Raw genomic sequence first — 27,014 nt, 5'->3', positions numbered from 1 at the left:
TTAAATCCAGGAGACAGTTCTCTTGGATGTGGCTTTACTTGGTACTTCACCAACCTAACTTCTTTGCACCCAGTCCCTACTTAGTCTACCCAGGGCCAGTTGAGGCTACAGGCTGAAGAAACTCTTATGTCCAAGTTCAAGGATCTCATCTCACTCCCATCTTGCACACTGCTGTGTAGGGCTGGGACACTGGCCCACTTGGGTTTAAGACTGAATGTTTGTAGCAGCAGTTTCTGTGATGGCAAAGAACCGGAAATTGAGGGGATACCCATTAAGCGGAGGAGTGTCTGAACAAGGTGTGGTATAGGAATGTAATGGAATACTATTGTTCATAAGAAATGGTGAACAGGCAGACTTCAGAAAAACCTGGACTTCCATGAACTGATGCTGAGTGAAGTGAGCAGAACCAGAACATTGTACACAGTAACAGCAACATTGTCCAATAACTAATTTGATAGACAGCTCTTCTGTGAGGCAACGATCTAAGACAACTCCAAGACTCAATAGAAAATGCCATCCACACCAGAGAAAGAACTATGGAATCTGATTGAAGCAGGCTTTCTTTTTTTTTTTTTTTATTTCCCATGGTTTTTACCTTTTGTTCCAATTCTTCTTTCACTTGACTAATTTGGAAATGTTTAATACGATCATCCATATATAGCCTATATCAGAATGCATACTGTCTTGGGGGCAGAATTCAATCTTACAAAAGCAAATGTTGAAAACTAAAAATAAAAGACTAGATGTTTTCTCCAGAGGATAAGAGGACATTCCACAGTGCCTTGGAGAAAGCCTTTGTAGCATTGCTCTCCCCTCCCCCATCCCCTAAGCTAGAGCCCAAGAACAGGGGTTTGTGGGTTAACTCTCTGGGCAGGTGATTAATTCCTGACTGTAACATGAGATTGACACTCGGTCCATCAAACTTGGCAAAGGGTGGCTCCTGTCTTTTTTATCTACATAGAAATACTTCCATGGAGTTTCAGAGATGGCTTCTCTCAGCATTCCTTTGCTTCCTAACTCATTAATGTAATCCATTCCTTGGAAGAGTCAATTCTTCAGCTCCATAAAAGAGAGGCAACGTAAGAGACAATGACATCTTTTCCCTTCTCTCCTTGTGCCATCATTTTTCTGGGAATTTCCCATCAGCCCCTTAGGCTCCCTTTGCTGATTCTGCATTTGGTCCTTGACTCAATCAGAAACACAACTACAAGTTTCTTTTTGGACCTATTTCTCCTCTCTATATATAAGGAAGGGAATGGACTAGGCATTTTCTGGGATCCCCTTCTGGCTCTGACATTCTATGCCTTCTGCCCTACCTGCAGTTTAACCCTAACAAAAACATACAATGAAGATTTTTTTTAAAAAATTGGTAATAAGGTGTCAAACTTTATTGTAAACCATTATACAATGTAAGTACATCATCTTCCCTTACACTTAAAAAAAATTTGCTTTTTTCTTTAAATGTAACACCATTGATTGGACAATACCATTGAATGCAGCAGTATTCTATCATGTTTTTTTGCTCACACAAAGGTCCAACCACTAATTTACTCATCAAAAGAAAGCTCAAATAAAATCTCTTGAGAGCCCAAGGTCCAGATACCAATAACCCCAAACCAAATGAGACAAAACCCAACCATTTCCCCATTAAGAACTAGGTCCCACACCAAAGGACAACGGTCCCTTTGGAAAAGTGACAGTCGCTGCATTTAGTACAACCAGATGATTCCGTTTTTCTACTGGTAATGTTTGGAAACTTTCCTAAAGAAATTTCCCTAGTCTGTAGCACAGCTGGGTCACTCCACCGTTTAGTTTATTCTGCTGCTGCTGCAAAAAAAAAAAAAAAAAAGCCCCATGGATGGCAGGTTAGTGAAGCACAGTGGTGGGCATCGCTGGTGGCCACATTCTCTGGAAGCTCCCAAATGGAGCCTTCTGAGGCCTGGCTGCAAGCCGTGCCTGGGGCTAGTGCCAGCAAAAGGCACCAATTTGCACTGTCTGGGAGAAGCCTTGCTTCTAAGACTTTTATTTTTTTTCCCTGAAGAAAAAGGCAAGATACGTCGACATTAATACATGACAATCCAGTAGAGAAATATTAAGATGGGGAATGTGGTTCAGTTGACCTTTGAAGCTCAATGAAGCTCAGCCACAGATGGCCCTCTCTACACATGGCTTTACAGACAGATCTACGCTACTTTCACATCTCACCAAATGAATACGACAGTCTTGTCCCCTTGTTTGCGACAAACATATCATAGTTACCAGGATCACATGCATTACCCTGGACTCAGAGCAATACTCTCTGAATCCAACTGGACAATGGATCAGCTACTAGCAAGAATTCAGTCAGCATCACTTTGCTCCTCAAAAAAAGTCCCACTATCATGCTGGGTAATGCTTCCTTCATGTTATCTATGAGAATGGGGACGAGCACCACTGCAACTAATAGCTGTACCATATGTGGTATCTTACACAGGATGCTTCTATTAAAGAAAGGACATCCTGGAGAGAAGGAAGCCCTGGGCCACTGCTTTCCAATGTCTTCTTGGGATATTGCATTGAAGGCTGGAGGCTACCTGTTTAAAGTATGGCCAAAAAATGGTGGAGTCATGCTGGACAAACCAATCACCTTTTAAGGAAACACTATATCCTATCCTCAGAGATCAGAGAACCCACATTCCCAAATGGTCTTTGGCTTGCAAGGCCTTACAACATCACCCTGTTAGTCAGCTAAAGGACCATAACCCAGCAGTCTCAAAGCACTTATTAAAAACATTTCAGAGAAAAATATACCACATTCTCACCACCTCTTCCCTCCTTTTCCTAGAACACCACTGCTCAAGCTGAGCTTTGGATCATCTGAGGTCTGTGTTAACACATGTTTAACACATTTTACATAATTAAGGCTTTTTAAAAATAGGGAATAGATGGTTTCTATAGGATTAGCTCAAGGTTAAAAACAAAGCTCAGAATAAAACACCCTGTGTGCTCTGAATTCAAAGGGGCAGAGTGAACAAAGTAGGTATGGGTGCTGTTCAAACTACCAGGTAAGAGGGTCAGGGAAAAAGGGCGAGTATTTAAGAGAGTGTCACTTTCCCTTAAGTTCCAGTCTTCCTAAATCCTGGTGCCTTGTGAACTCACAGGGATCTTTTCTGGATCTCATTGACTACCCAGAGATAACATTGGACCTCACTTCCCCAAATGCTGTTTTCTCTCCTCCTCTAAGAGAAGCTGCCTATATAGCCATGGAGAGAGAAGGGGAGTAGAATAAGGGAATGGTCGAAGAAATAAAGTCAAGGGTAGGATTCTCCTTCACTCTCAGCCCTTTTTAACCAAGCTCTCAGATGGAACAGATGACACAGGAACAATTAGTCACTTCTTATTGCAAAGAGGATGTGTAAGTGCACAGTTTCAGGTCAGTGGCTCCACTCCGTTCTCTGGGTCAGGGTTAGGAACAAGTCCCCTGCTGGGTGCTTGGCAGACAAGGCCTAGCAGCAGAGCTGGAAGATCTCCATCAAGGCTTGCTTGTTACCCACAGGCCAACACATAGGAATGTCAGAATAGCGAGAAAATGTGAGAGGACACAGTTCCATGTTCTCTGAGGTCCCTGTGGGAGCCCATGTAGCAGCCTGTTTAACACACCACAATTCAGACCTAATATGTCTGCGTAAAACATTTAAAAATATCTTTTAAAAATCTCTCAGTTGTTTGTCACTCACTGAATTTGTTTGGCTTAAGGCTTGGAACAGCTGTTACCCAGAGAGCAGAGCAGTCATTCTGCTATTTCTTCCTACGCTGTCACCTGGGTGTCTCAGCTGTGACAAATGCCTCTGCTGCTTCTCCCTGCCTGAGACTCCACACAGGGAAAATGAGGTTTCTGCAAATTGTTCTGTTATTGAAGAAATGAGTCCAGGTGCCTGAAGCCCAGCCGAGTATGAGTCTGCCTTGTGAAAATGGCAACAGCAAACCTGGAAGCGCCTATCTGCAGATCCCAGAAGGCTGGGAACCCCATCTCACTTCTGTGAAAAGAGTCAAAGAGCATGAGGAAGAGAAGGTCACTTCACCTGGGGGCAGCTTCGAAAGAGAAAGATCAGGGTGTGCAAAATAGGCTGGTCACCTTGGGATCCAGGAAAACATTAAGGGAGGTCAGCAATGTGGGATCCCCAGGCCGGCTCTGCAGGCTGAGAAGAGATCTGGGTTTAAACTTCAATCTGGTTTATATTTGGGGACAATAAAGGAGGAATTCAAAGGAAGGCAGGTTTGAGAACATTCTAGTAGCTCAGGAACAAATGGGGAATGTGGATTGGGAATGTGGACTCCCACAGAGATTTAATCTTCTGTACCCTATCAGAAGTCAGGCCATTTTTACTGTAAGGTGCCTGTGGTCTCAATCTCCAGAGAAAGTGTGGGAACTTTGGCCAGACAGAACAAGGAGCCCACTGCTGGGGTTGACATCTAGCACGTACAGGATCTGGTGACTACAGCTGAGAACTGGCTCCTTTCATTAGCCCTCTGCCTAAATGCAAAGTCATGAAATGAATAAATTATTCAGAAGCAAACCTTTTGACCTTTTCCCCACCTAAACGTTACTTGAAAGGTAAGCAGGATTGGGAATGTGGACTCCCACAGAGATTTAATCTTCTGTACCCTATCAGAAGTCAGGCCATTTTTACTGTAAGGTGCCTGTGGTCTCAATCTCCAGAGAAAGTGTGGGAACTTTGGCCAGACAGAACAAGGAGCCCACTGCTGGGGCTGACATCTAGCACGTACAGGATCTGGTGACTACAGCTGAGAACTGGCTCCTTTCATTAGCCCTCTGCCTAAATGCAAAGTCATGAAATGAATAAATTATTCAGAAGCAAACCTTTTGACCTTTTCCCCACCTAAACGTTACTTGAAAGGTAAGCAGGACCATCTCTTTCCTTTTCTTTTTGGTGGTGGTTAAAAAAAGAATCCTTAAATAGAACAGTATGAAAATATAACTTAAATTATAAAAGTCAAATAGGATAGAGAAGACTTTAAAAAAAATCTATGTTCTGCCTATCAATTCCATAGGTACTTTGTAGGAAACAAATACGGAGACTTAAAAAACATCAACATGGTTAAGGCTCATAACCATAAAATGATCCTGGGTTCTAGGAATTAACTGTTGCAAAAGCCACTTTTTAGTAAGAAAACACACTGGCTCCAACTTGGTCAGTCTTGATTACTTTTTCCCCCCAAAGTGACACATCCTGTCATTCCCCACAGAACTGAAAGGAGGCAGCTGCAGAGTGTGTATGTGTGTGTGTGTGTGTGTCCGTGCTATGCAAGCACACACGGATACTCGTCCTCTTCGGCAGCTCTGCTGAGTCAGACAAAGACCGGTGTAGTTTTGGTCCCTGACAACACTGGATACACCGGATGGATGGAGAAAACCCAAACCCAACCTCCGTTGCATATTCGGTCAGTATCTCTAGTGCAACTGAATTGTAACCTTCGATGCCACGGCCTCTTCAGGGCACTTGTTCTTCCCTTGTTCCACGACACAGGTGTCAGAGAAGGCAGGACAGCAGGAAGACAGGAAAGGGTAGAAGGAAGGGCAGAGATGAGGAGGAGGGAGGGAAAAGGTCAAGTGACACTGCAGAATGAAAACCCACCAATCCAGGAGTGACCGTGGCCCCCAGGCCCGCCAGGCCCCAGGCCAGGAAGCATGTCATACGGGCAGCCCGAATCGGTGTTTCTTTTTTTTCACAGGCTTCAAAGTTGTCAGTCTTCGGAGGTCCTCATCTGCATCTGACTCTTCCATCTCATCATCAGCAGACATCAGAATCTGGAATGGAAATGTAAAGGCATGGCCACTGATAGTCCAGCCCAACAACCCAGAGCACATCTCCTAGGGACACACATGATAGCTACAACACTCTGACCCTCTCACTAGGGTGGAATCATGTGACCTAGACTTAAACCCTGACACTACCACTTACCTGGAAGACCATGGACCCCGGGCTTCGGTTTCTTCATCTGTACTAAAATGAGGGCGGCTGGACTATGATCTGAATCCTTCCCTTTCTTGGCTGTCTTGTGTACCCCTTTACTCCCACACTAAGTTGGAAAAAAAATTCAACCACACAAACACCAGAACAACTCCCAAACAATGTCATTTTGGTAGGCAGGCTCAACCTTGAATTCCAGGCATTACTCTGAGCCCAAGAACCACAAACACACCTCGCAGAGTAAAGAACCAAAACAGCTGGTGGGGAAAACCCAGAGGTTGTGTAGAATTTCCTGGGGTTTGTGCCAAAGACTGATCAAAGACTGATCAAAGTCACCCAGTGGATAGAAAACTGGACAGAGGTTCAAGCCCTGCTGATGACACATGAGTACTCCGACAGTAGAGGACAGCTGTAGATCTTTTTGCATTGGTCAAGGATTTCTTAACCGAGGAAGCCAAAAGTCCAGATCACCCCTCAAATAAAAAGTGATACATATCAAAGGCAGGACACTACTAAGGGCTTCTCTGGCTTATATTGTCTGTATAGAAATAAATCTTTATTTAGGCAAACTACAGGTGTGGGCCCCCCAACCTCAAGCATAGGCAAGCCCCTGTATTCAGCCATCTCTACTTGAATCCTATTTATTCATATGCAGAGCAGGGTGACCTGAAGCCCAAGGACAACCTCTTTATGCTTGGGATTCAAGGGCCTCCTGACCATGGGGAAGAGAAGCTTGGGCTTGTGAGACAGGTTCACAAAGCAGGGCATGATCTGCTGCTCTCCCCTCATCCCTAGGAAAGCTTGCTAGTAAGTCATCTCAGGGTTAAGGCCCTGAAACCCAGCTGGCTTTGAAAATGTACCAAAGCAGGGCGATGTAAAGGAGGAACCTGTCAGAGTCTGCGGGAATGCCGAACAAGCTCTCCTTGTTCTGACTGTGTGAGCCCAGTTATGGGGATATACAGGGCCAAGATACAATCCTGCTCCAACTCCATTCACTTGGACTTTGTCTACTCACACTGTTCTGCAGCTAGGGGAAGGTGTCAGAGAGAAGGATAATGGAAAAATAAACACATTTATTTCTCTATTCCAGACAGGTCCTTGCTGGATTCTTCAGAAAAGATCAGTCCCTTTCCTTTACATCTTAATTAGCAAAGTGCCCGAGTCACTAAGCCTGCTGCTGAATGGCCAGGGATGGTCTCGTGTTTCAGGCAATGCTGCTTACTCAACAAGTAATTGTCATGGTTTAGCATTTACTGGGAACGTGTGTGAAAACCCCAGCAAGTCCTGGAGCAACAACGTTGGACTTTTATGAAGCATCAAAAATGCCACTTACTTCAGACTCTGACTCTTCATGGGATGCAGCCCGCCTGTACCGGACTTTGCTTCCATTTCTTGAGTCCAAGCTGGCTTCTTTTTCTTCTAGCTTGGCTTTTGTTTTTCCCTTTTTCATAAGGAAATTATCCACAACCCAAAACATTAATGCCTGCAGGAGAATGAAGGGCAAGGTAATGATTTGGCATGTGTCAGCCACTTGGAAACATGACATTTTCAACCCCCTTCTTCACTCTGTCAAGTTTTTGTAAGAGACCATTTAGAAGACTACAAGAGACCTTAAGAGTTCAGCCCCTTTCATTTAAATATGAGAAAACTGAAGCTCAGGTAGAAGTGACAAGTTCAGAGATTTAGAGCTGGAAGTGACCCCAGTGGCCATCTACTCTAACCCCCTCATTTTTACAGATGAGGAAACTGAGGCCCAGAGAGGTTGAGTGACCTGGCAGAGGCGGTATTTGAACTCAGGGGCTCTTGCTCTAAACCCAGAACTCTTTGAAATGACTTGCCCCAGGTCACACAGGTAACAACAGAGCCAAAACTAGAACTCATGACCTCTGACTCCCAGTCCAGCTTCTACTACTACCATCCAACATCCTTGGCCTCTCCTCCCCATTTCTGGCACCCGTGTCCTAACACACACAGTCTTCTGTTCATTCTGCACGTTTACTGTGCTTCTTCGGCTGGCCTCTAACTCCTGTTCCACATTTGGTGCTTTTATCCCTTTCTCATATAGAGAATTTTGGTGATGGTTACATTGTGAAATCTCAAAAACACAGGCCAGTAAGAAGAGACTCTACCGGAGAAGGGAATCTCAAGAAAATTCTTCTAGAAGCTACAAATTGAGGACTTTGGGTCAACACCGTATAAAACCACCTGTGGCTGCCAGGACAGAGACAAAGCAAGGCCGCTGATGTGACTCCATTGCCCACATCTACCCCATGGGGCCTGGGTAGCAGTGATAGGAAGGTTACTCCAGCTCTCCCATGACAAGCTTCCAGAGGCCCATTTGGAGTTGAAGGGGTGGTGCAGTGAGCACAGAGCAAGTCACAAGAAAAAGGAGTGGGAAGCTATGGAGGAGGACGCCATCCACAGGATTCAAGCTTTCAGCCCGGAACCAGGGAGGGGAGAAAAAGGGGAGAAAAAACGCCGTCCATACTAACGTTGACGAAGAAAGGGACTATCAGCATGACGATGGCCAGCTCCAGCTGGGGGTTCTCAATGGGGTTCAAGAGAGCTACCTGTGAAGAGAAGAGGGTCCAGTTCAGTCAGCAGAAAGTCTGAACCCTAAGCTGAGGTGAAAGGGAGGTAACAGCTCAACACGCCCCTGCACCCGCTAGCTTTCTCCCCAGTCATGCCTCACTGGCTGCTCAGTGAGCCAGGACAGAAAATCAGACCAGGAGCATACAAACGGGCTACCAGCAGCCCTTCTGGCAGTTTAGCTCAGAGCTGTAAAGGAGAAGCGGCTGTGCTGGATACAGCACAGACGGTCCTTCCTCAGATGGATGGTGAAGCTGGTAGCTCTCCCTTCTACAGGCTTAGCTGACCTCTTTTCAATGAAGCCCAAGATAGGACAGCCTGAACAATGTGCCAGAAGGTCTAGAACCTGCTGCAATGATGCAGTGAAGGCCCCAAGAACTAAACCGTCATTCCTACTCGCACATGGGGAAATAATGTTAACACTAGATGCTCAGCTAGATTAGAGTATGGGCACAGATCCCAAGAAAGAAACCAGGAAGGACTAGGTTCCCATCTACTGCAAGTTACCAGATGGGAACAGTGGACTAAATGTTAGGTTCAGGCATTCGATACCAAACTGGACACCAGGCTAGGAATACCAAACCAGTCAAGCTACTTGGAAAACAGGGCACATCACTAGGCCAAGAGTCTTTTAAAAAATCTAGAAGGAAGAATTTCAGTAAAAGTGAGAAACACCTCCCCTAAAAGTATTGCTTCTCCTGATGCCAGTCCCAGCCTAGGAACGGGAAGTCCCCTGCTGGTCTGACTGAAGTTGGGGACACATCTAAGGAGCTCAGAGAAGGAAACACTAAGACAAATCTGGACCCCAGAGGCGGGGAAGCCAGAGCTTCAGCAGCAGTGGCACTCAATAGCTCATCTTATTCACAGACACATTTCCCTTGGCCAATGATGCTCTCAGGGAACCATCCAAGGCAGGAAGAAAGATGCAAACCTTTTTCCACTGAGGTATTAGGAGGACGATGATGATGATGGTTTTCTCAAACATCATGATCACGATGTACAGAGCACACTGCCCAACCCAGGCACCACACTGCAGTGGGTCTCCTGCAAATACAATGGCAGATACTAAATACACACAAAGGATACTCCCCCAAGAGCATGGAGAAGGGCCCAAAGCAAAACCAGCTCCCAGCTCATCTCATTTCCCTTCCCCCACATTCACTTCTCTCTCTTCTGCCCTCTGCTCCCAGCACACTGCCTCCTAACTCAAACCCTACACAGTACAAGAGTCCCGTGTGAGAGATTTCAATGCGACTTAATGAAATACCAACTTCTATTGGGAATTATCACTAACAAACATCCTAGTGCTTCAGATATGAAGGGCCAGAGATTTCCTAATCTGGAGCCTAAACTGGCTTTCTTCTTTCATTTTTCCTGGAAGTGTTTACAAGGTGTTTCTGGTTGGCACTACAGAAGAATAGATCTGTTGTACTTGGTACATTAACGAATAGTGTGGCATCAGAAGCCAGATTAGATAAGATTGTCATTTTCACCCATCGTTAACTGTTTCAAGCCACTATCAATCCTAAGGTCTGTAACCAAATCACTCTTTTTCTGAATCAAAAAGAAGATAGCAGACCCTGGACAATACTGCCTCCCACACCCTGGCCCTTTGGACCTCCCAGGGCTAGCCTTGGCTCCTCAACAAAGGTCCCAAGGAAAAGGCAGTGACTAGAAAGAAGGGTTCAAAGGGAAAAAAAGAAGAAACCCTCAAGGCAAGGTGGAAGAGAGAAAACAGTACATAAATCTGGCCCTGGGCCTTGCCACTTAATCAGGGAGGGAGGGAGGGACTTATTAAGTGCCTACTATGCACCAGGCACTGAACTAAGTGCTTTACAAATGTTATCTTAGAGGAACTAGACTGGGAATGAGGTCCTATTCACTGAATAAATGCCACCTAAGTAGATGAATTCTAGAAGACCAGCAACTATTGGGAATATCAATCCAGATGCTAAATTACAAATAGAGGAAATAGGGTTTTTGCAGCAAATGTCAAGCACTTTGCCCAGCTGTCTTTGGGGCACTGGCATTGTCATGCCTAGTATGCTGGCCTTGTAGACAACACCTGATCCACACTCTGGGCAGCTTAGGCCTAGAGGCAGGAGCCTCAGAGAGTATTCAGAGTAAGCAAGGTTCCTCTTGAGAAGCAACAGAAATAGACAACTTGCTCCAGGGATCAGGCTTTAAGAACGAAAACTTGGCTATAACAAGAAAATGTCAGTTTGATCACATGATTCCACTATTTATAAAGCAGCCTCTTTGTGGGCATTTGAAAAATAGGCCCCCATCCTTACTAGACAGAACGTGCCAAAGGTACAGAGCAGAAAAGCAAATGAATGTCTTTATATAGCTGTAATGGTTAAGAGACTAGGACCGTTCCCTTTTCTGGAAAGCCTTAAAAGATATGTCGCTCATATGTTCAAATTCAGTAATTTTCCATCCTTAAGTTTTCTGTCTACTTTAATAAAAAGGACAATGGACGTTTTGGCCTAAAACAATTACAAAAGCATAATGCCTCCTAGGGTTTTTTTAAACAGACTTTTGCAATCTTTATATAATCCTTGGCCCATGTCAGAAAAAGTCAATGAAACAATGGAGTTTGTTGAAAACCACAAAGTCAGACTCCTGAGACTCGGGCACACAGAGCTGTGAGGAAAGCTTCCTGAATCTTGATGGGTCTGTTTTTAATCAATAGCCAAGTACAAAAATTCATTTCATACCAAAAGAAAAAACAAATCATACTTGCTTAAAGTTTCCTTCCTCCATTATCTATTTCCAAGTAGTTGGCCATGGTGGAAATGACTTCCCTGGCTTCATGACAGAAATACCCAGAAGATAGCCAAGCCACAGTCTTTAAGGATACTTTAAGGACACCACCTGTCACAATGGGGTAAAACCTGTAAACCAGAGGGACAGAGTGAACACTTCTGATTCCACTGAAGTGATCTAGGGATAGAGAAAACTGAACTCCCTACTACCTTCAGTTAGCTGGGCAGGCAATGCCCATTTATTTACATCAGATCACTGTAGACCCAGCAGGCAAACCTGGTTTCTTCTCAGTTCTGGGATAGTAAATACAGAAGGGCATAATACAGCGGGAAGAGTGGTGGTCAGGGAGTCAGAAGCCAGGAGTTTAGGTCTTGTGTCTGTCACTTAGGTGCAGTGTGGCCTTAGGTAGTAAGAGTTCACATTTATCGTGACTATTTGGGGCGGGTACAACATGTTCTTATCACCATTTTGCAGATAGGGAGATGGAATTTCAGAGACCTTGTACCTTGGCCCAGGGTGACACAGAGAACATGTATGTTTTGTGGTAGGATTTGATCCCAAGTCCTCTTCCCTTCAAGTCCAAGGCTCTACTAATACTACCATACTCTCTCTCCAGTGACAATCTCAGCTTTCTCATCTGTAAATAGCCTTTGGCTATTGTGAAGATCAAAGGAAATAACAAATGAGAACAGCTTTTGTAAACTTTATCAGAAATCATTGCTGTTGCTGCTACTAATGATGGTGATAAAATCACAACTTTCAAAGAGCAGGCAAGGGAAGACCCTTAGTTGAGCTATGAGAGTAGCAACCAGGCTTGGAGAATTAGGAGTCAGGATGGAGATGCTGGCAGATGTCACCTGGAAGCCCTGCCTGGCCAATCTGTGGTGGGCAAAACCCGGGGCCAGGACTAAGTCCTGGGTAGGATTGATGGCCACTCCTATCCTCTGGGAAGAACCAATGTCCTGAGCCCTGAAATGATACTACAATTTAAAGATTTGTTTTTGTTTCAGAAGGGTGGAATAACCCTTATTCACAGACTCACTTCCCTTTCAAATGTTATAACATAGTCAACAACAATTAAGATGCCAATTGAAGAAGCTACTTGTTGATTATATTGTCTGAGGCTCTTCTACCAGTAAGGTCCAAATCCAGCCTGTCCAACAGGGTCCCTCAAAATGTCTTCCTTGACTACCTCAGCCCACAGAGACCTCTCCTTTGAATCTTTTACAGTCCCCACAGCAGCCTACATTTGAAATTTACTGAATGCCCTGCCTAGTACTGCGAATTATCCTTTTATTCATATATTTCCCCACCTAATCAGATGTAAATACATCAAAGGCAGGCTTTTCATATGAAAAGGATCATACTGACAAATTCATACACATTCACATACTTGAAAATTTTCAAACCCTGTTGCACATCTAGTCTCTCATCCCAGACAGAGAGCTGCCCCAAGAGGCAGGACTTCTTTCTCCTATTCTACAGGTGAGGAGACAAGAAAGGCACGTGACCCAAGAACACACAATAAATAATAAATAAAATAATAAATTAATTAATAAGCATTTTAAGTAAGTAGGGCTCTTACCCAGTTCTTTACTCTTGGTCCTCAGTTATTTATAACTACAGCAACCCTGTTATCTAGTAAGAATAGACTAACAAGCTAGTCAAAGGTAAGTATCTTAGCTGAGATCCAATGAACACAGTGCGCAGCACTTGGAAACCTGCCCTGTAACCCTGAGGGAGAATAACTTATGCATGTGCAGGTGAGGAGGCAAGAGGGAGCTGGAGGCAGGAGCCAGCCTGTGATCAGCTGAGGTCCTGTCTGAAGATACCACAACTCGGACAAGACCCTGCATCTCCATGAGGCTTTAGCGTTCACAGAGTGCTTTCAAATCCATTATCTCACTGAGCCTTCAACACTTCCGGGAGGGAGGCAAAATAGGAGTACCCATTTTACAGAGAAAAACACAAAGCTCAGAAAGATGACCGAACCACACTGAGATCAAATTACTAGTAAGTAGTAGTGCTAGGACCAGAACCCAGGCTTTCTGACTTCCACTGCTCTTCGTACGACATCATACTGCTGCCCCTACCCTCAAGAGTCTTGGCAACAGGAAGGCTGAAAGGGTAGAACTGGGTGTCTGCCTTTCCTGACAGATAAAGCAGATCAGGCATCCCTACCCTACCCTGGCAGCCTCAATCACTGCATGTTTCCCCACTGAGATGTGAGACTCAGAGAAGACCAGGGTCTCTGACTAGCCAAAGTACCAGTATCAGAACAGCAGAAAGAAAGTTTGGTGCCCTAGAACGGACAATAAAGTGCTCAGGATGCCCAGCCCCAGTCAAGATCACAAGGAGCACCTTTGTTTTGAATGCACTGGTCTCCTGGATCCTAGGGCTCTTGACAAAGGTTGTCTAACCAAGGAGTTTCAAAGGAATCATGCATGAATGAACAGCCTTTCTCTTGAGTGGAGAAAGAACAAAATAAAACGAGAAAGGACAGAAATACGGAAACCATCTGAATGACTGAACTGTGTGCATATGGTAACAAGCCCAAAGTCCCTCTCCTATCATTTTATCCCGTAAATTCACTTAGAGCCTGTAAGCTAGGAGACTACCAGTGGTTCTGCGGCATCCGAGAACAGGTGCGAATGGTTCACCCGGAGACCTCATAGAAGAGGAGAAGAGGAAAGAGCAAAAGGAAGGAACCACAAACTACAGCCTCTTTCCTCATCAACCCACAAATACAGGTAAGATGCATTTAGGTGTATAATGCAAATAAATCAACCGCTGCATGAGATCTGAGCTTCAGTCCCATATTTCATTCTGATCATCAAATAGAAAGAAGTTCTGTGTGAGTGATGTCATAATGAACTTAAATTAAAAAAAAAAAGTTTCCTATATTCAAACAACTGATATCTGAAAGCAAAAATAGCAGGACTATCGTCACAAATAAATATCTTCCCTGAATTCAGGTAAAGGGGAACAGAGAGAGTATGTGGTAGAGCAGAATGAAGGCTGGACAAGGAGGCAGGAAGCAGCCATCCTATCTCCAGATCTACTCTTTACTGGCTGTATTATTTGATAAAATCAATACATCACCGGCCCAAAGGCAGGGGCTGGACTCCACTCTCCAGATCTGAGTCTGCATATGGGCTTCTCACCACAGGGAAGCCTTCTTCAAGGGGAACAGCAGGAATAGTATTTCTGTTTGCAAACATTTCAAGTAGATGACTCATAAAGCATCAAGTTATGGGACTAAGAAAGTACGTTCTCTCAGCTCAGCTAACAGGCGACACATGATGCCAGCTTCTAGAAATACACAAACAACTCTGGTTTGAGGTTTATGGATCAGCTTTAAAAAAAAAAATGTACACACATACTCTGGAGGAAAATGCCATTGCCTTTTGAGTCTTTAGCTGGCCAAAGCGGGCTTGGGCTTTGGGCCTGGAGCCACAAGGCTGTCTGAGGATTCTGATGAGGCACAGGCAAAGAGAACCTAGAAATCTTGCTGCATAGCTCTCTTGGCTAGTGTATTTCGCCCAGCAAACACTTAATTAGCTCAGCACTTCCTGATAAGGAGAGCTTTCCTGTAATGTAAACAGAAGGAAAGGACCCATTTTCTAGTAGGAGACAAATTCTGTGCTTGGCAGGAACAGCTCCTCAGGCTGTGCCAGCTGAGGGCAGCAGAGATGCTTATAATGAGAAACCTTTACCTCTCCACTCTTTTATAAATTTGCTCCTATACAGGGTTACTCTGAAAGAAAAACCCACCCCATCCTTGCTCAGCACCAACCAACTTCATACATCTGCCTCTATCTGCTTTTATGGTCTCTGAGTATCTCTCTAATGACCCTTCTCATAAACTAATACAATTATAAACAACATTCACTCACACATGAAGTACTTACTGTGTGCAAAGCTATGTGCTTGGTGCTAGGAGAGACAGACACTTCAGGTAAGCCATGGTCTCTGCCTTCAAAGAGCTCACTAGCTGGGTGGAAAGACATGAAGAGAAGGCTACAGTACGAAATACCACATAAGTGCACCAGAAAGTGGAAAATAAAGTGCCTGGAAAACCAGAATCATGGCAGGCAACACAGCAGGGACAGCATTTGAAGTGGGTTTTAAAAGACAGAGAGGAATACAATGGTCAACTGGGTGGAGAAGAAGAGATTCTGTGATAAGGTGCAGTGGAGAAGAGAAAGGTTACAGTGATGCTGGGTTGCAGAGGACCCTAAATGCCAGAAGAGTTGAAACTTTTGTGCAATAATTTTTGATCAAAGACATGACATAACCAGATCTATACAGAAGAAAGATGATTCCAGAAGCAGAAGGGAAAGAGGGTGCAGACAGGAAGACTTGTGAGGAGACTATGGAAATAGTCAAAGTCAGTAACGGTGAGAACCGAAGCAATGAGGGCAGAGGCAGTGGGAATAGAAAGGAAAGGACAAATGTGAGTGGTGTCGATGAGTTCAGTCAACAACTCTGACCTGATTACTTGCAGGAGTGAAGAGGTGAGTGGAAGACAACTAACATTTTCAACACAGCAGGTAAATGAAGGAAAATGAAAGGAAGAACAGGTTTAGCAGAAAAATTAACATCTTGGTCTTAGACACGTTTGATCTGAGGTACAGGAGGATATCCTGATGTAGACGTCCTGGACACAGACAGAGAAACAGATGTGATGCTCAGAAGGTAACAGGGTAAGGCTGGAGATAAAAGTTTTGGAAGTAGAAGACAAACAAGTGTGCAATAGCAGACAAGTTTGAGAGCAGAAGCCAGGGCAGAAAATGAGGTCAACAAAGGAGCAAGCAGAGAGAAAGCATTCCGAGGAACACTCACAGTGAGGGCTTGGGAAGAAGAAAGGACGAAGATAAGAAAACAGAAAAGGAAGAGTGAGAAACCTAAGAGAAGAATCAGGAGAGTGGGATATCTCTGAAACCAAGGGAGGAGAAAGTATCTGGCAGGAAGGTCAAAGGATGCAGAATGAAAAAAGAACACGAGATTGGGTGACTGGGCAGAGGTAACAGGTGGTCTCTCAAGAGAACAGCTGCAGGTGAATGTTGCAGACACAAGTCAGATCACAAGGTACTGAGAAATCAGGGAGTGAGGGAGTGGAAGTAAAAGGGGATTAGCAGCAAAGGGGAGCCAGAGATGGGACAGTACTGTCCACAAACATGCCCATGGTTCCCTCATCCTCAAAATATTCTTCCATGATCCACCCATCCCTATACCTAAACAGGCTGTCATCCTATACCTCTTTTCTCCTTTGGGGGCTAAACCCTTTAAGAAGGTTGTCTACAAACGATGCCTCCATTTCCTTCCTAATAAATTCTTAATTCTGTAGTCTGGCTTCTGATCTCTGGATTTTACTCTCGCCAAAGATACTAAAAATCTTTTAATTGCCAAATATAATGACCTTTTCTCAATTTCCATTCTTCTTGACCTTTGCAACCTCTGACATTGTTAATCCCCCTCTTCTAAGTTTTCATGATGCTATTCTCTCCTAGTTCCCCTGCTCTATAACCTTCCCCTGTCCGGCCATTCCTCCTCAGTTTCCTTTGCTGGACCTTTGTCAAGCACATTACTATGATGTCTCCAGAGGCTCTGTCCTGGGCTTTCTTCTCTTCTCCCTCTATACTGTTTCGCTCAGAGATCTCATCAGCTCCCACTGATTTAACTATCATCTCTATGCAGAAGATTCTCAGATTTACTAGTCTAAGCCTAACCTCTAGTCTCATATCTCCAATACACTACTTGCTGCCTATTAGGCAAAGAGGACGCCCTGTAGACATCTTAATCTCTCATTATCTTTCCCCCCAAATTCTCCTCTCTTCCAAACTTCCCTATTACTGTTGAGGGTACCAGTCACCAGGGCTCATAGACTAGATATCATCCTTAACTTCTCACTCTCTCTCACCTTTCTCACAGCCAGTCAACTGCCATATTCTGTCATGTCTACTTTAGTGACACTTCTCATAAATGATACAGCTACCTGTCTTGTGCAGGCCCTCATCACCTCATGCAGGGACAATGGCAAAAGCCATTTCCTTGTCCTCCTTGGCTCAAGTATATCTCCACTCCAGTCCATTTCTACTCAGTTATCAAATAATCTTCCTAAAGCATAAGTCTGACCATGTCACAGCCTCCTCCCCCATTAAATAAATTCTGGGGGCTCCCTTTTACCTTCAAGATGTTAGGCTTTTAAAGCCCTCCTTAACCTGATTTCTTTCCACCTCTCCAGTTGTCTGGCATAAACCCTGCTCCCCCAAATCTACAACAGTGACAAGCTCCTTGTCATGCTTTACACAACTCTCCATTGTCTAATTCTGTATAATCTTGCCAGTTGTCCCCCATGTCTAGAACTCTCCTCATCTCCCCCTCCTGGCTCAAGTCTCAGATGAAGTCCCACCTTCTGCAAGAAGCCTTTCTAGATCCCTTTTAATGCTCGTGCCTTCCCTCTATTGATTACCTCCAGTTTATTCTGAGTAGATCTTGTTTGTTCACAGCTGCTTGCATATTGTCTTCCCCATTAGACTTCTGAGCTCCTTGAGAGCAGGGAATGGCTTCTGCTGTCCTTTGTATGGCCAGCACTTAGCACAATGCTTGGCACACAACAGGAAGAGAATAAAAGCTATTTGACTGACAATAGTTGGAAAGGATAGAAGGGTCAAGGTAAAGGTTTTTTAAGGAATGGAAAGAACTGAGAATGTTTGTAGATAAATGAGAAGGAAACAGTGGAAAGAAAGAGAATAGAGATAAATGAGATGACTGCCGGAAACATCAAGGAATGAAATCCAGAGCAAAGGCCTAGAGATTCCCTTTAATCTTTACCCTGGTCAGACTGCATCTGGAATATTGTTTTCTGTTCCAGGTACCACATTTTCAGAAGGACACTGACAAACTGGAGCATATCCAGCATAGTGAGGGGAATAGAAACCATTCCACTGAGAGGACTGGCTGAAAAAACTGGCTACTTGGAGTGTAGGACGTTGGATAACCTTGCTCTCCATTCACCATGACTCATTCCCACCATCCTTCTTTGCAACTTTTGTGCTACTGTGCTGCAAGAAAAGCACAACATCATTCTGGCTGGGTCCATCACTGCAAGTGGGAACTCACTGTTGTATGGTGAAATTTTTATTTCTCTTTAACTGATTTTCTATCCGTTCACCTTAGTAGCTATCTTAATGCTTGCCCTTCCTGCCCTGTAGTGGGCATGCTTGGTTCTTATTTTATTTAAAAAAATTCAAGATTACCTATTAAAAACTCTTTTCATCTCTGCTAGTCCATATTTCAAAACTCTTCTACATTTGCTCCCATCCTCTCCCCCTTTACTCCCAATTCTGAAAAAGAGGTGGCCCTTCTCTTTGCCAAGATCACACCTTCTACCTGTGCCCTCAAATCCTTCCCCTCCAGCAATCTGCCCCTTAATCTCTCCTCTTTCATGTTCAATCTTTTTCTCCCTGTCTACTGGCTCTTCCAGGTCTATCCTACCCTTAAAAATTTTCTAATTGACCTTGGCATCTCCTCAAAAAATTCCTCTCGATCTTTTCTCCTTTTTACTGTCAAATTCTCAGAACTCTTTACATTTAATCCATCCTGATCTCTCAGCCACTCACTTAGGACAGTCTCCTTCCCCCCTCCCACTTCCTGGAAACTGCTCTTTCCAAAGCTACTAATGATTCAGAACTAACTGGCTATCCAAACTCAAAGAGCAGCCACGAATGGCTGGATGTTAATGTGGCAGGAGGTCTCCAGCAGAGTACTTCAATCAATAAACATTTATTAAGTGCCTAGGATATGCCAATTATGTGCTTGTTCCTGTGCTGTTTAACATTTTTATTAACTAACTAAATAAAGATATAGATGCCATGCTCATCAAATCTACAAATGAGACAAAGTTAGCAGGTACTTGACTGTCAGGATCCAAAAATATCTTGACAGGTTAGAGTGCTGAATCTTTCAAGATCAAAATTCATTGGGGATAAAGGTAAAAACTATACTTATACACACAAAAAAATCAATCTCACAAGTACAAGATGGGGAAGGCATAGCTGGATAGCTGTTTGTCTGAAAAAGATCTGAAGGTTTTAGTGGACTATAAGCTCAAGATGTCAGCACTGTGATGCAGCAGTTCCCCAAAATCTAGTAAAGACAGTGGGCTGCATTAGACTAGCAGAGACCTCAAGAATAAGTAGGTCATAATTTCCTTTGTACTGTGTCCTTGTCAGCCTTCATCTGGAGTATTTTGTCTAATTATGGGTCCTGCAGTTTAAGAAGGACATTAATAAGTTGGACAGTATCCAGAGGAAGGATGGTGAAGTTTATGTCATACAAGGTTCAACTGAAGAAACTGGGCATGTTTTATAAAGCTTGAAGAAAAGAAGACTTAAGGGGGTGGAGGGGTGAGAGAAGGAAGATGTGATAGCTGGTTTTGCTGCCCTGTAGAGAAATGACTAGCTTCCTTTCTTTGGACCAAAAGAGCAGTCAGAAGAAATGGGTACAAGTTGCAAAGAAATAAACTTAGACTTAATGCCAGCAAATACTTCCTAACAATCAGAGGTATGTAAAAGTTGAATTTGCTGCTTTGAGAAAAATTTAGTTCCCTGTCCTTGGAGGTCTCCAAGCAGAAGGCGGGATGATCACTTGTCAGGCACATCACAGAAGGGTTCTTTTTGTGTAGGGACAGACCTCCATGGATTCTGTGGTCCCTTCCAACTGTGAAATTCTGCCATTCAAAGTAAATCCAGAGGTACTGTCTCCTTGACCTCTATTCTTGTATAGGGAAGTTCTTGATACTGACTGCAGCCTCCTCTGGAACACTCTCAGCTTCCATGACCCTCATTTCTTCTTTCCTACCTCTCTGGTCATTCCTTCTTGGTCTACTTTGCCAGATCATCACTTAACTCCTGTCCCTCAGAGCTCTCTTATACACAATCTTTTCCCTGTTGATGCTATATGTTCCCATGGGTCTAAGCATCATCTCTTAATAGATGACTACTAAATTTATATCTTCAGCCCTAATATTCTCTTGAACTCATGAAGGAAATGGAGAAAGAGAAGGGGAAGGGGAAAAGGAAGGGGAAGCAGCTAGCCTGTAGACAGCACTTTAAGATTTGCTAAATGATTTACATGTTAGCTCATCTGAACCTCACAAACACCCTGTGAGAGAGGTGCTATAATCATTCCCATCTTAAAGATGATGAAACTGAGGCTGAAAACAGGTGAAGTAACTTGGGCCTTCCTGACTCTACATCTAGGATTCCAATCATGGACCCACTTAGTTGCCTCATCATCAAGTACTTGCTAGAACATTTCAAACTTATAATATTAAAAACGGCATCTTCCCCCTTAGAACCATCTGTCTTCCAAACTTCTAACCCATCTTCCACATAGCTGCTAAAATAATCTTCCTAAGGCAAAGGTCTGACCACATCATTTAACCACCAGAAAACCTTCCAACAGTGGCTTTAGGATAAAATACAAACTCTTTAGTTGGCATTCAAAGCCTTCCCCATCGGGTGCAACCTACGTTTCTAGTCTTATTTCCCTTTACAAACTCTTCTTTCCAGCCAAAATAGACTATCTATTCCTTGAACTCAACTCTCTCTCTTTTTCATGCATTTATACAGAAGCCAGCACTGTGATTATGTGATCCTAGGAAAGTTATTTCACCCCTAAGCACATTTCCTCCTTGTAATGCCAAGCAAATGCAACTTCCCAAGGTTCAAAATACCAGCATAGCTGCTCTCCATTTTATTCAGTGACAAATTAAGAACAGAGAAAATCAAAAATACAGCATTCACCAAGTGTAATTCAGTAATTTCCCCGTACTACTCTACCCCTGGGAAGTACATTCATTTATTCAATCACAAAGTCCCTCTCCTCAAATGGAGATTAGTTTCCAATCATAAACAAAGTACATTCATTTGGTCAGTCACAGAGCACAAAAAAAGGTCAAAAGTTTCCCACCCCTGGATCACAACTGAATTACAATTATCATCAGTTAAAGCCAAGCACCTTCTCAAAAGGGGCAGTAGAGAGCACAAAGGCCTTCTACCCCTGAGTTACAACAAGGTTAAGATAACATCACAACATTTAATACCCAAAGAGAGGTCTTTTCTTCCTCTTGACCGGAGGCAAGTTCTCAGCAATCTCTATTCCTGGGGAGACAAAGCTTAACAAGGCCACCAGATACACTGCCAGTGTCCTCATTAATTCATTCTCTGTCTGCAGAACATTCCTAGGACCCCTGAAAACATTAGCAAGACCCTCTTCCAGGATTTCTGTAAACATACAACAAGAAAATCGTTCTTCAGGGCTTCTGAACCAGCAGCAAGGTTCCAGGACCTCTGTAACAACAGCACTGTCCTTCATCAGTGGACAGAATTCATTCTCTGTCTGCAGAACAGTCTCAGGACCCCTGAACCAACAGCCAGGTTCCAGCACCTCTGCAACAACAACACTGTCCTTCACCAGTGGACGAATCTGGCTAAACAACATCAAAACAGACAGACAAAGTACCAGCATCACAGCCATGTCTCCTCAGTCCTTGGCAGCTCCAGGTGGTAGCTCTCAAAAGTCCTGGGCAGCTCTAGCTGGCCCTCAGCAATCCTCTCTCACTCTGCCTCCAAAATGCTGCTTCAAAAAATTCTTCTGCCTCTCTTCCTCCTCTTGTGCCTCTCTAAATTCATGGTACCAGCTCCTCCCAGTTCAGCCCTCTCTTTTCACGTCAACAAGTCCATCCTACAAGTGGGATTCACAAGCTCTGGGTTTTAACACTCAACCCGAAAACCAAGCCAATACAGGGGGATCTTTAAATTCCATTACTATTACACTCCTACCACAGGGAAATCACAGGTCTAAAACCTGTAGCCTTCATCCTTAAATTTTTGCATGTATTTGTATGTGTATGTGTTATTTTCCTTGATAAAATATAAGCTGCTTGAGGGCAGGAATTGTTTCATTTTTGTCCTTGTATCCCTAGTGACTATCTTGGGATCTGCCATAGAGTAGGTGCCTAATAAGTGCTTATTGATTAATTAACTGATTGCTCGATGTAAGGAAAAACTTCAAGCAATTAGAGGTGTTCAAAAAAGGAAAGTGTTGTTCCATGAGGTAAAAGATTCTCCCTCAAGATGAAGCTTGATCATTACCATTTGTTCAGGATACTATGGAGAAGATTCTGGTTAAGGTCTAAACTGAACTTGATGACCTCTAAGGTCCCTTCCTACCTGAGATTCTGTGCATTTGAGGGAACTAACACTGGAGACTGTTATTCAGTAGGGGAGGTAGGTAGGGATGCAGTTGGGAATAAGAGAAGAGAATATAAAGTCTGGAATAGTTGCTTGAGGAAATACTTTTAATGATAATGGCAGCATAAAAGGACTGGCAAACAACATGGAGAATCTAACGGAGATTAGGCAAGGGCCCTTCCCACTCTAAGTCTACAATCCAGTGATCCGGTGCACCGTGACTGGTATGGTCAGAGGACAGAGCAAAGCCAACCCTTCTGGTACAAGTCCTCACTTGACCCTGGCCTCCTTAGCACTGCTCTCACTAAGTGAGCTGACCAACCTCACGTCATCAGTACAGACAGACAGAGTTCTGCCATCTGCTGATGTCACCTAAACTTGAGAGAAATTTGGGCATAGAAGACAGCCTAAACCATGGAGGAAATGGTGGAATGGTAGTAGTTCCAGTCCTGCTTCCAATTATGTGATCATGGGTAAGTCTTTTCATTTCTCTACTTCTTTCATTTGGCCCGAGTCCTTCTCTGAGTCATGAGGATTCTGTGGGGATCTGATTAACTTATTCTTTTCTAATACCAGAGCATCTCATACAGAAAGCAATTTGTAGTCCACACTCTGCAAACCTGCCATACAAATGGCTCACTGAGCTACCAATATTCCACAAAAACTACATTTTGCTAGCTTAGAGATAGAAGAATCAAGTCAGGTATTATCTACATCATATGCTAAGCTATACCATCCAGCCTTTCAATTTTTTCTGAAATTGCCACTTGGTCTTGCTAATCAGCAAAGGGCTATGAATTGAACTCATTCAAATCAATCTCCTTGCCACAGTACAGTAGCAGAAGGTTTGTGTGTGTGCATGTGTGTGTGTGTGTGGGGGGGAGTTGTATGGTTTTTTTTACCATATTCGCCAAATCGAAGGGACTCCCATTGTTGCCACTCCACCAGAACACTGACAGCTCGTACACCCGCGTAGATTAGCAGCATCCCCAGGGTGGCATCAAGTAGGAAGTTGATAAGATACCTAAAGGAAAAGATGTGCATAGGCATGGTCAGGAAAAGCAGAAGCATTAGCTTCCCTAGTCTCAAACAAAGCGATCCTCATTTACAGGGACATCATGCTTCCAGAAAGTGGTATACCACAGAGCAGTGACAGCCAATTTAAATACACTGCCTTGAAGAAAGAGCAAATAATTAAAGCACCTCTGTGGGCTGCTAAGTTTGGGGTATATATTTGTCAGATGTTATATCATTTTCATAAGGCATTATAACTATAAAGATAACCCAGTAGTATACACAATTAGTCCCCAACAAGTACAGGGAGGTGATTATTTGTATTTTTTAAGGATTCTTTAATTTATGAAAGGATTCACTTCTATTCCCTTCTTTAAATATGCTTACCCTGGTGAACTGAGGTATTGATTTACAGGTCATTAAGTACAATTAATATCAGTTGGATTGAATTAGATTGGAAGGAAGGGCAGAGAAAGGATAAAAGTAATTAATAAAGTTGGAGCTGAATTGCACCAAACCAATAAGTGATTCAATAGAAATTTAAAACTATCTAGAAATGAAGACAGGAATGAATGGAAAGAGGATTTGATTTACTATTATTAATGCATTTAAGCCATATTTACTAAGCAATGTCTATGTACAGGTACCATACTAGCTTTATAGGAAAGTGATGATAGGAACCATACAATGCAAAGTATGTCCATAGTTGTAAAGTGTAGGAAGAGAATATTATGGTAAAGATAGGTATCACATCTTCAATTTGATCTTTTTCATTCTGTTTCTGTCTGGTTGCCATTATACTGACCATGAATTCTAATTCTGTCCTTCTGAAATTTCAAGAGAACCATCTCCCAGGCCTTCTCCCTTTGTCCAACTCCATCATCCCCTGAGGCCCCTTATGACAGGAGACAGACAGTGCTCCACCTGCCGGAAACACCCTCATAAAGCAGAGACTGCTCTCTATGCATATCTTTTTTACAGACAATCAGAGAAGTATTTCCATCACGGCAGAGTGGAAAGAGAATGAGGAGTCAAGAGATCCAGGGTCTTCTACTAGCTCTGCCACTAACTTGCTAGGTGACTCAGCACCTAAGACTTCAGTCACAGGGTAACAGATTTTAAAGATGTAATGGACTTAAAGGCCTAGTTCAAACTCTTAATTTTAAAGACAAGGAACCTGAGGCCTAGAGAAGTTGACTTGTTCAAAAGTCACACAGATATTAAGTGGAAGGGCCTCAGAGGCAGGAAGAAGTGGTTTCAGGCCTGAAGATGTATGATCATGGGCAACCTTTTAGTGCCCCAGGCAATGCTCTCAAGATAAATTATATGGGAACTGTTGATGTGTATCTGTGGGGGTAGTTTCTATCTGCGGAATTCACCAGGCCAATAAAATCACAGTTCTGGGCTCCTGTCCTGCCAAAAGAAAATTCTCTTTCACCTCAATTCTTCTTTTAAAACAGTTACTAAATGCAAGCACCAACTGATTATCTATGGTGCCCTAACAGTTATAACACTGTGATTCTGTGAATAAAAACAGCCCCCTGAAAGCACTGACCTAGGAAACCTGGTAATGCACATTTAACACAAAGTACATCCATGCCTTCTATCGAGCAGCAGAGGCTTTTGACACAAGTAAAAAGTTGTCCTACATTCATTAATAGGCAGAAGAAGCAGATGGGCTCCTCAGGCTCATTTAGGCATAAGTCACTGGCTGCAACCAGCCATCTCTAAAAAGGCCACAGGGGCTGTCCTCTCTGCCTGTATTCTTCAGGAGTCTAAGGACAGGGAACCTCCTTATGACTAGATGACCTAAGATCTTTCCAGCATAAGGGGCGGCCAGGTGGCTCAGTGAGTAAGAGCACCGGCCCCAGTGTCGGGATGACCTGGATCAAATCCGGGCTCAGATACTCAGCACCACACCCAGAAATAACTGGTTGTGTAACCTTGAGCAAGTTACTTAACCCCGATTGCTTTAAAAAAAAAAAAAAAAAGATCTTTCCAGCACTAAGAGCACTGGGCTTATGGTCTGATCATTCCCAGGCAAAATTCCTAAACTTCTAGAGTTTTAAACCAACTTCATTCACCGTGCCCAACATTTTGTAGAGTGGCTGACTCAGCTTGTTCTAATCTATGTCAATTCCATCACAAGTGAAGGCTAACAAAGGACATATTAATGAACAAACTTACATTCAAGGCCCCCTGTGCTGGGCACTATACTTGGCAGTGGGAATACAATGGAATGAAACAGTCCCTGCCTTGAAGGAGTTTACATGCAATCAGGGGAACCAATGGGGGTGTGTGTGTAATACATGCACACACACATAAACCATATAAAAGGTCATTGGAAGGGGCAGCAATAGGAGCTGGGAGGCTCAAGAGGAACTGCATGTAAGACGTGGCTGTGATCTGAGCTTCCACAGAAAAGGAATACAATGGGGGGGAGGGGAGAGGAGGAACAATTGCTTTGCACATCTACTTGTCTTTCCTCTAAAAAATCACAAGAGGTCACTCTTGGATAACAGATGAAAAGAAACAGCAGCCTATTTTCATCATCATAACCCAAAATCACAGAATATCAAAACCTAAAGGGGTCATTAGAGAGTATCTAGACTACACTGCTAGTTTTATAGAGGAGGAAACTGGGTGGAGGGAGGGGAATGACTTGCTCAAGGTCATAAAATTAATGGCAGGGTCAGAACTCAGTTTTATTTCTTAGTGTTTCTCAGACTGCCGCAAGGAACCCCAAAACAGGCCGAATTATTCTTTAAAAAAAAAAAAAGGAACATTATGTCGTTTGTTAATTGGCATTAAGAACAATGATTTGAGGATTTCACTACAAGGGTTCAGCCAAAGTTTTGTTTAAACTGAAGGATTGTACATTCAAAGAAAGTTTGAGAACCTCTGCCTTACATCATACAGCCTCCCCCATGATGCCCACCTTGAACTTCAGCTATAGGATCTCTTTTTTTCTCTACAGAATTTCAGGGCTGGAGGGGCGGCTTGGTGGTGCAGTAAATAGAGCACCGGCTCTGGAGTCAGGAGGACCCGAGTTCAAATCCAGCCTCACTTGACACACTTATTAGCCGTGTGATTTTGGGCAAGTCACTTAACCCCAATTGCCCTCCAAAAAGCAAAAAAAAAAAAAAAAAAGAATTTCAGGGCTGGGAGGGGGCCTGAGGGTTAGCTAGTCCAACCCATTACCTGGTACAAGAATCTCCAGCAAGCAGTCAGACAAACTCTTCCTAAAGCCTCCAGTGACAGTCTACATCTCTCACTGGAGTCTGCTTCAGGAGTTTCTTGCAACAAATCACAGATCTCTCCTAAAATAACTGCGTTGCATTTAAACATTTTTTAAAGTATTTATCTATCTGTTCTCTGGCAGTTCCTGTAACATTCCTGAGTAACAGAA

The 27,014-nt window shown here is 43.5% G+C and overlaps 1 protein-coding gene across 1 annotated transcript in view; it reads right to left on the bottom strand.

Moving 5' to 3' along the window:
• The window catches only part of STIMATE (STIM activating enhancer), an 81,361-nt gene that overhangs the window by 7,508 nt on the left and 46,839 nt on the right, over nt 1-27,014 (bottom strand). Inside the window, exons 4-8 of the mRNA XM_069095486.1 lie at nt 23,494-23,615; nt 9,493-9,605; nt 8,465-8,542; nt 7,306-7,455; nt 5,699-5,809 (exon numbers count right to left, since the gene is read on the bottom strand). Coding sequence (XP_068951587.1) covers nt 5,699-5,809; nt 7,306-7,455; nt 8,465-8,542; nt 9,493-9,605; nt 23,494-23,615 — 574 coding nt within the window. The remainder of the gene's footprint in view (nt 1-5,698; nt 5,810-7,305; nt 7,456-8,464; nt 8,543-9,492; nt 9,606-23,493; nt 23,616-27,014) is intronic.

The sequence above is a fragment of the Petaurus breviceps genome, unplaced genomic scaffold (assembly GCF_028583685.1).
Source record: "Petaurus breviceps papuanus isolate PSGF00001 unplaced genomic scaffold, PetGlider_PUasm1.0 227, whole genome shotgun sequence".
NCBI lineage: Eukaryota > Metazoa > Chordata > Mammalia > Diprotodontia > Petauridae > Petaurus > Petaurus breviceps.
This window is presented reverse-complemented; position numbering and strand designations above follow the sequence as displayed.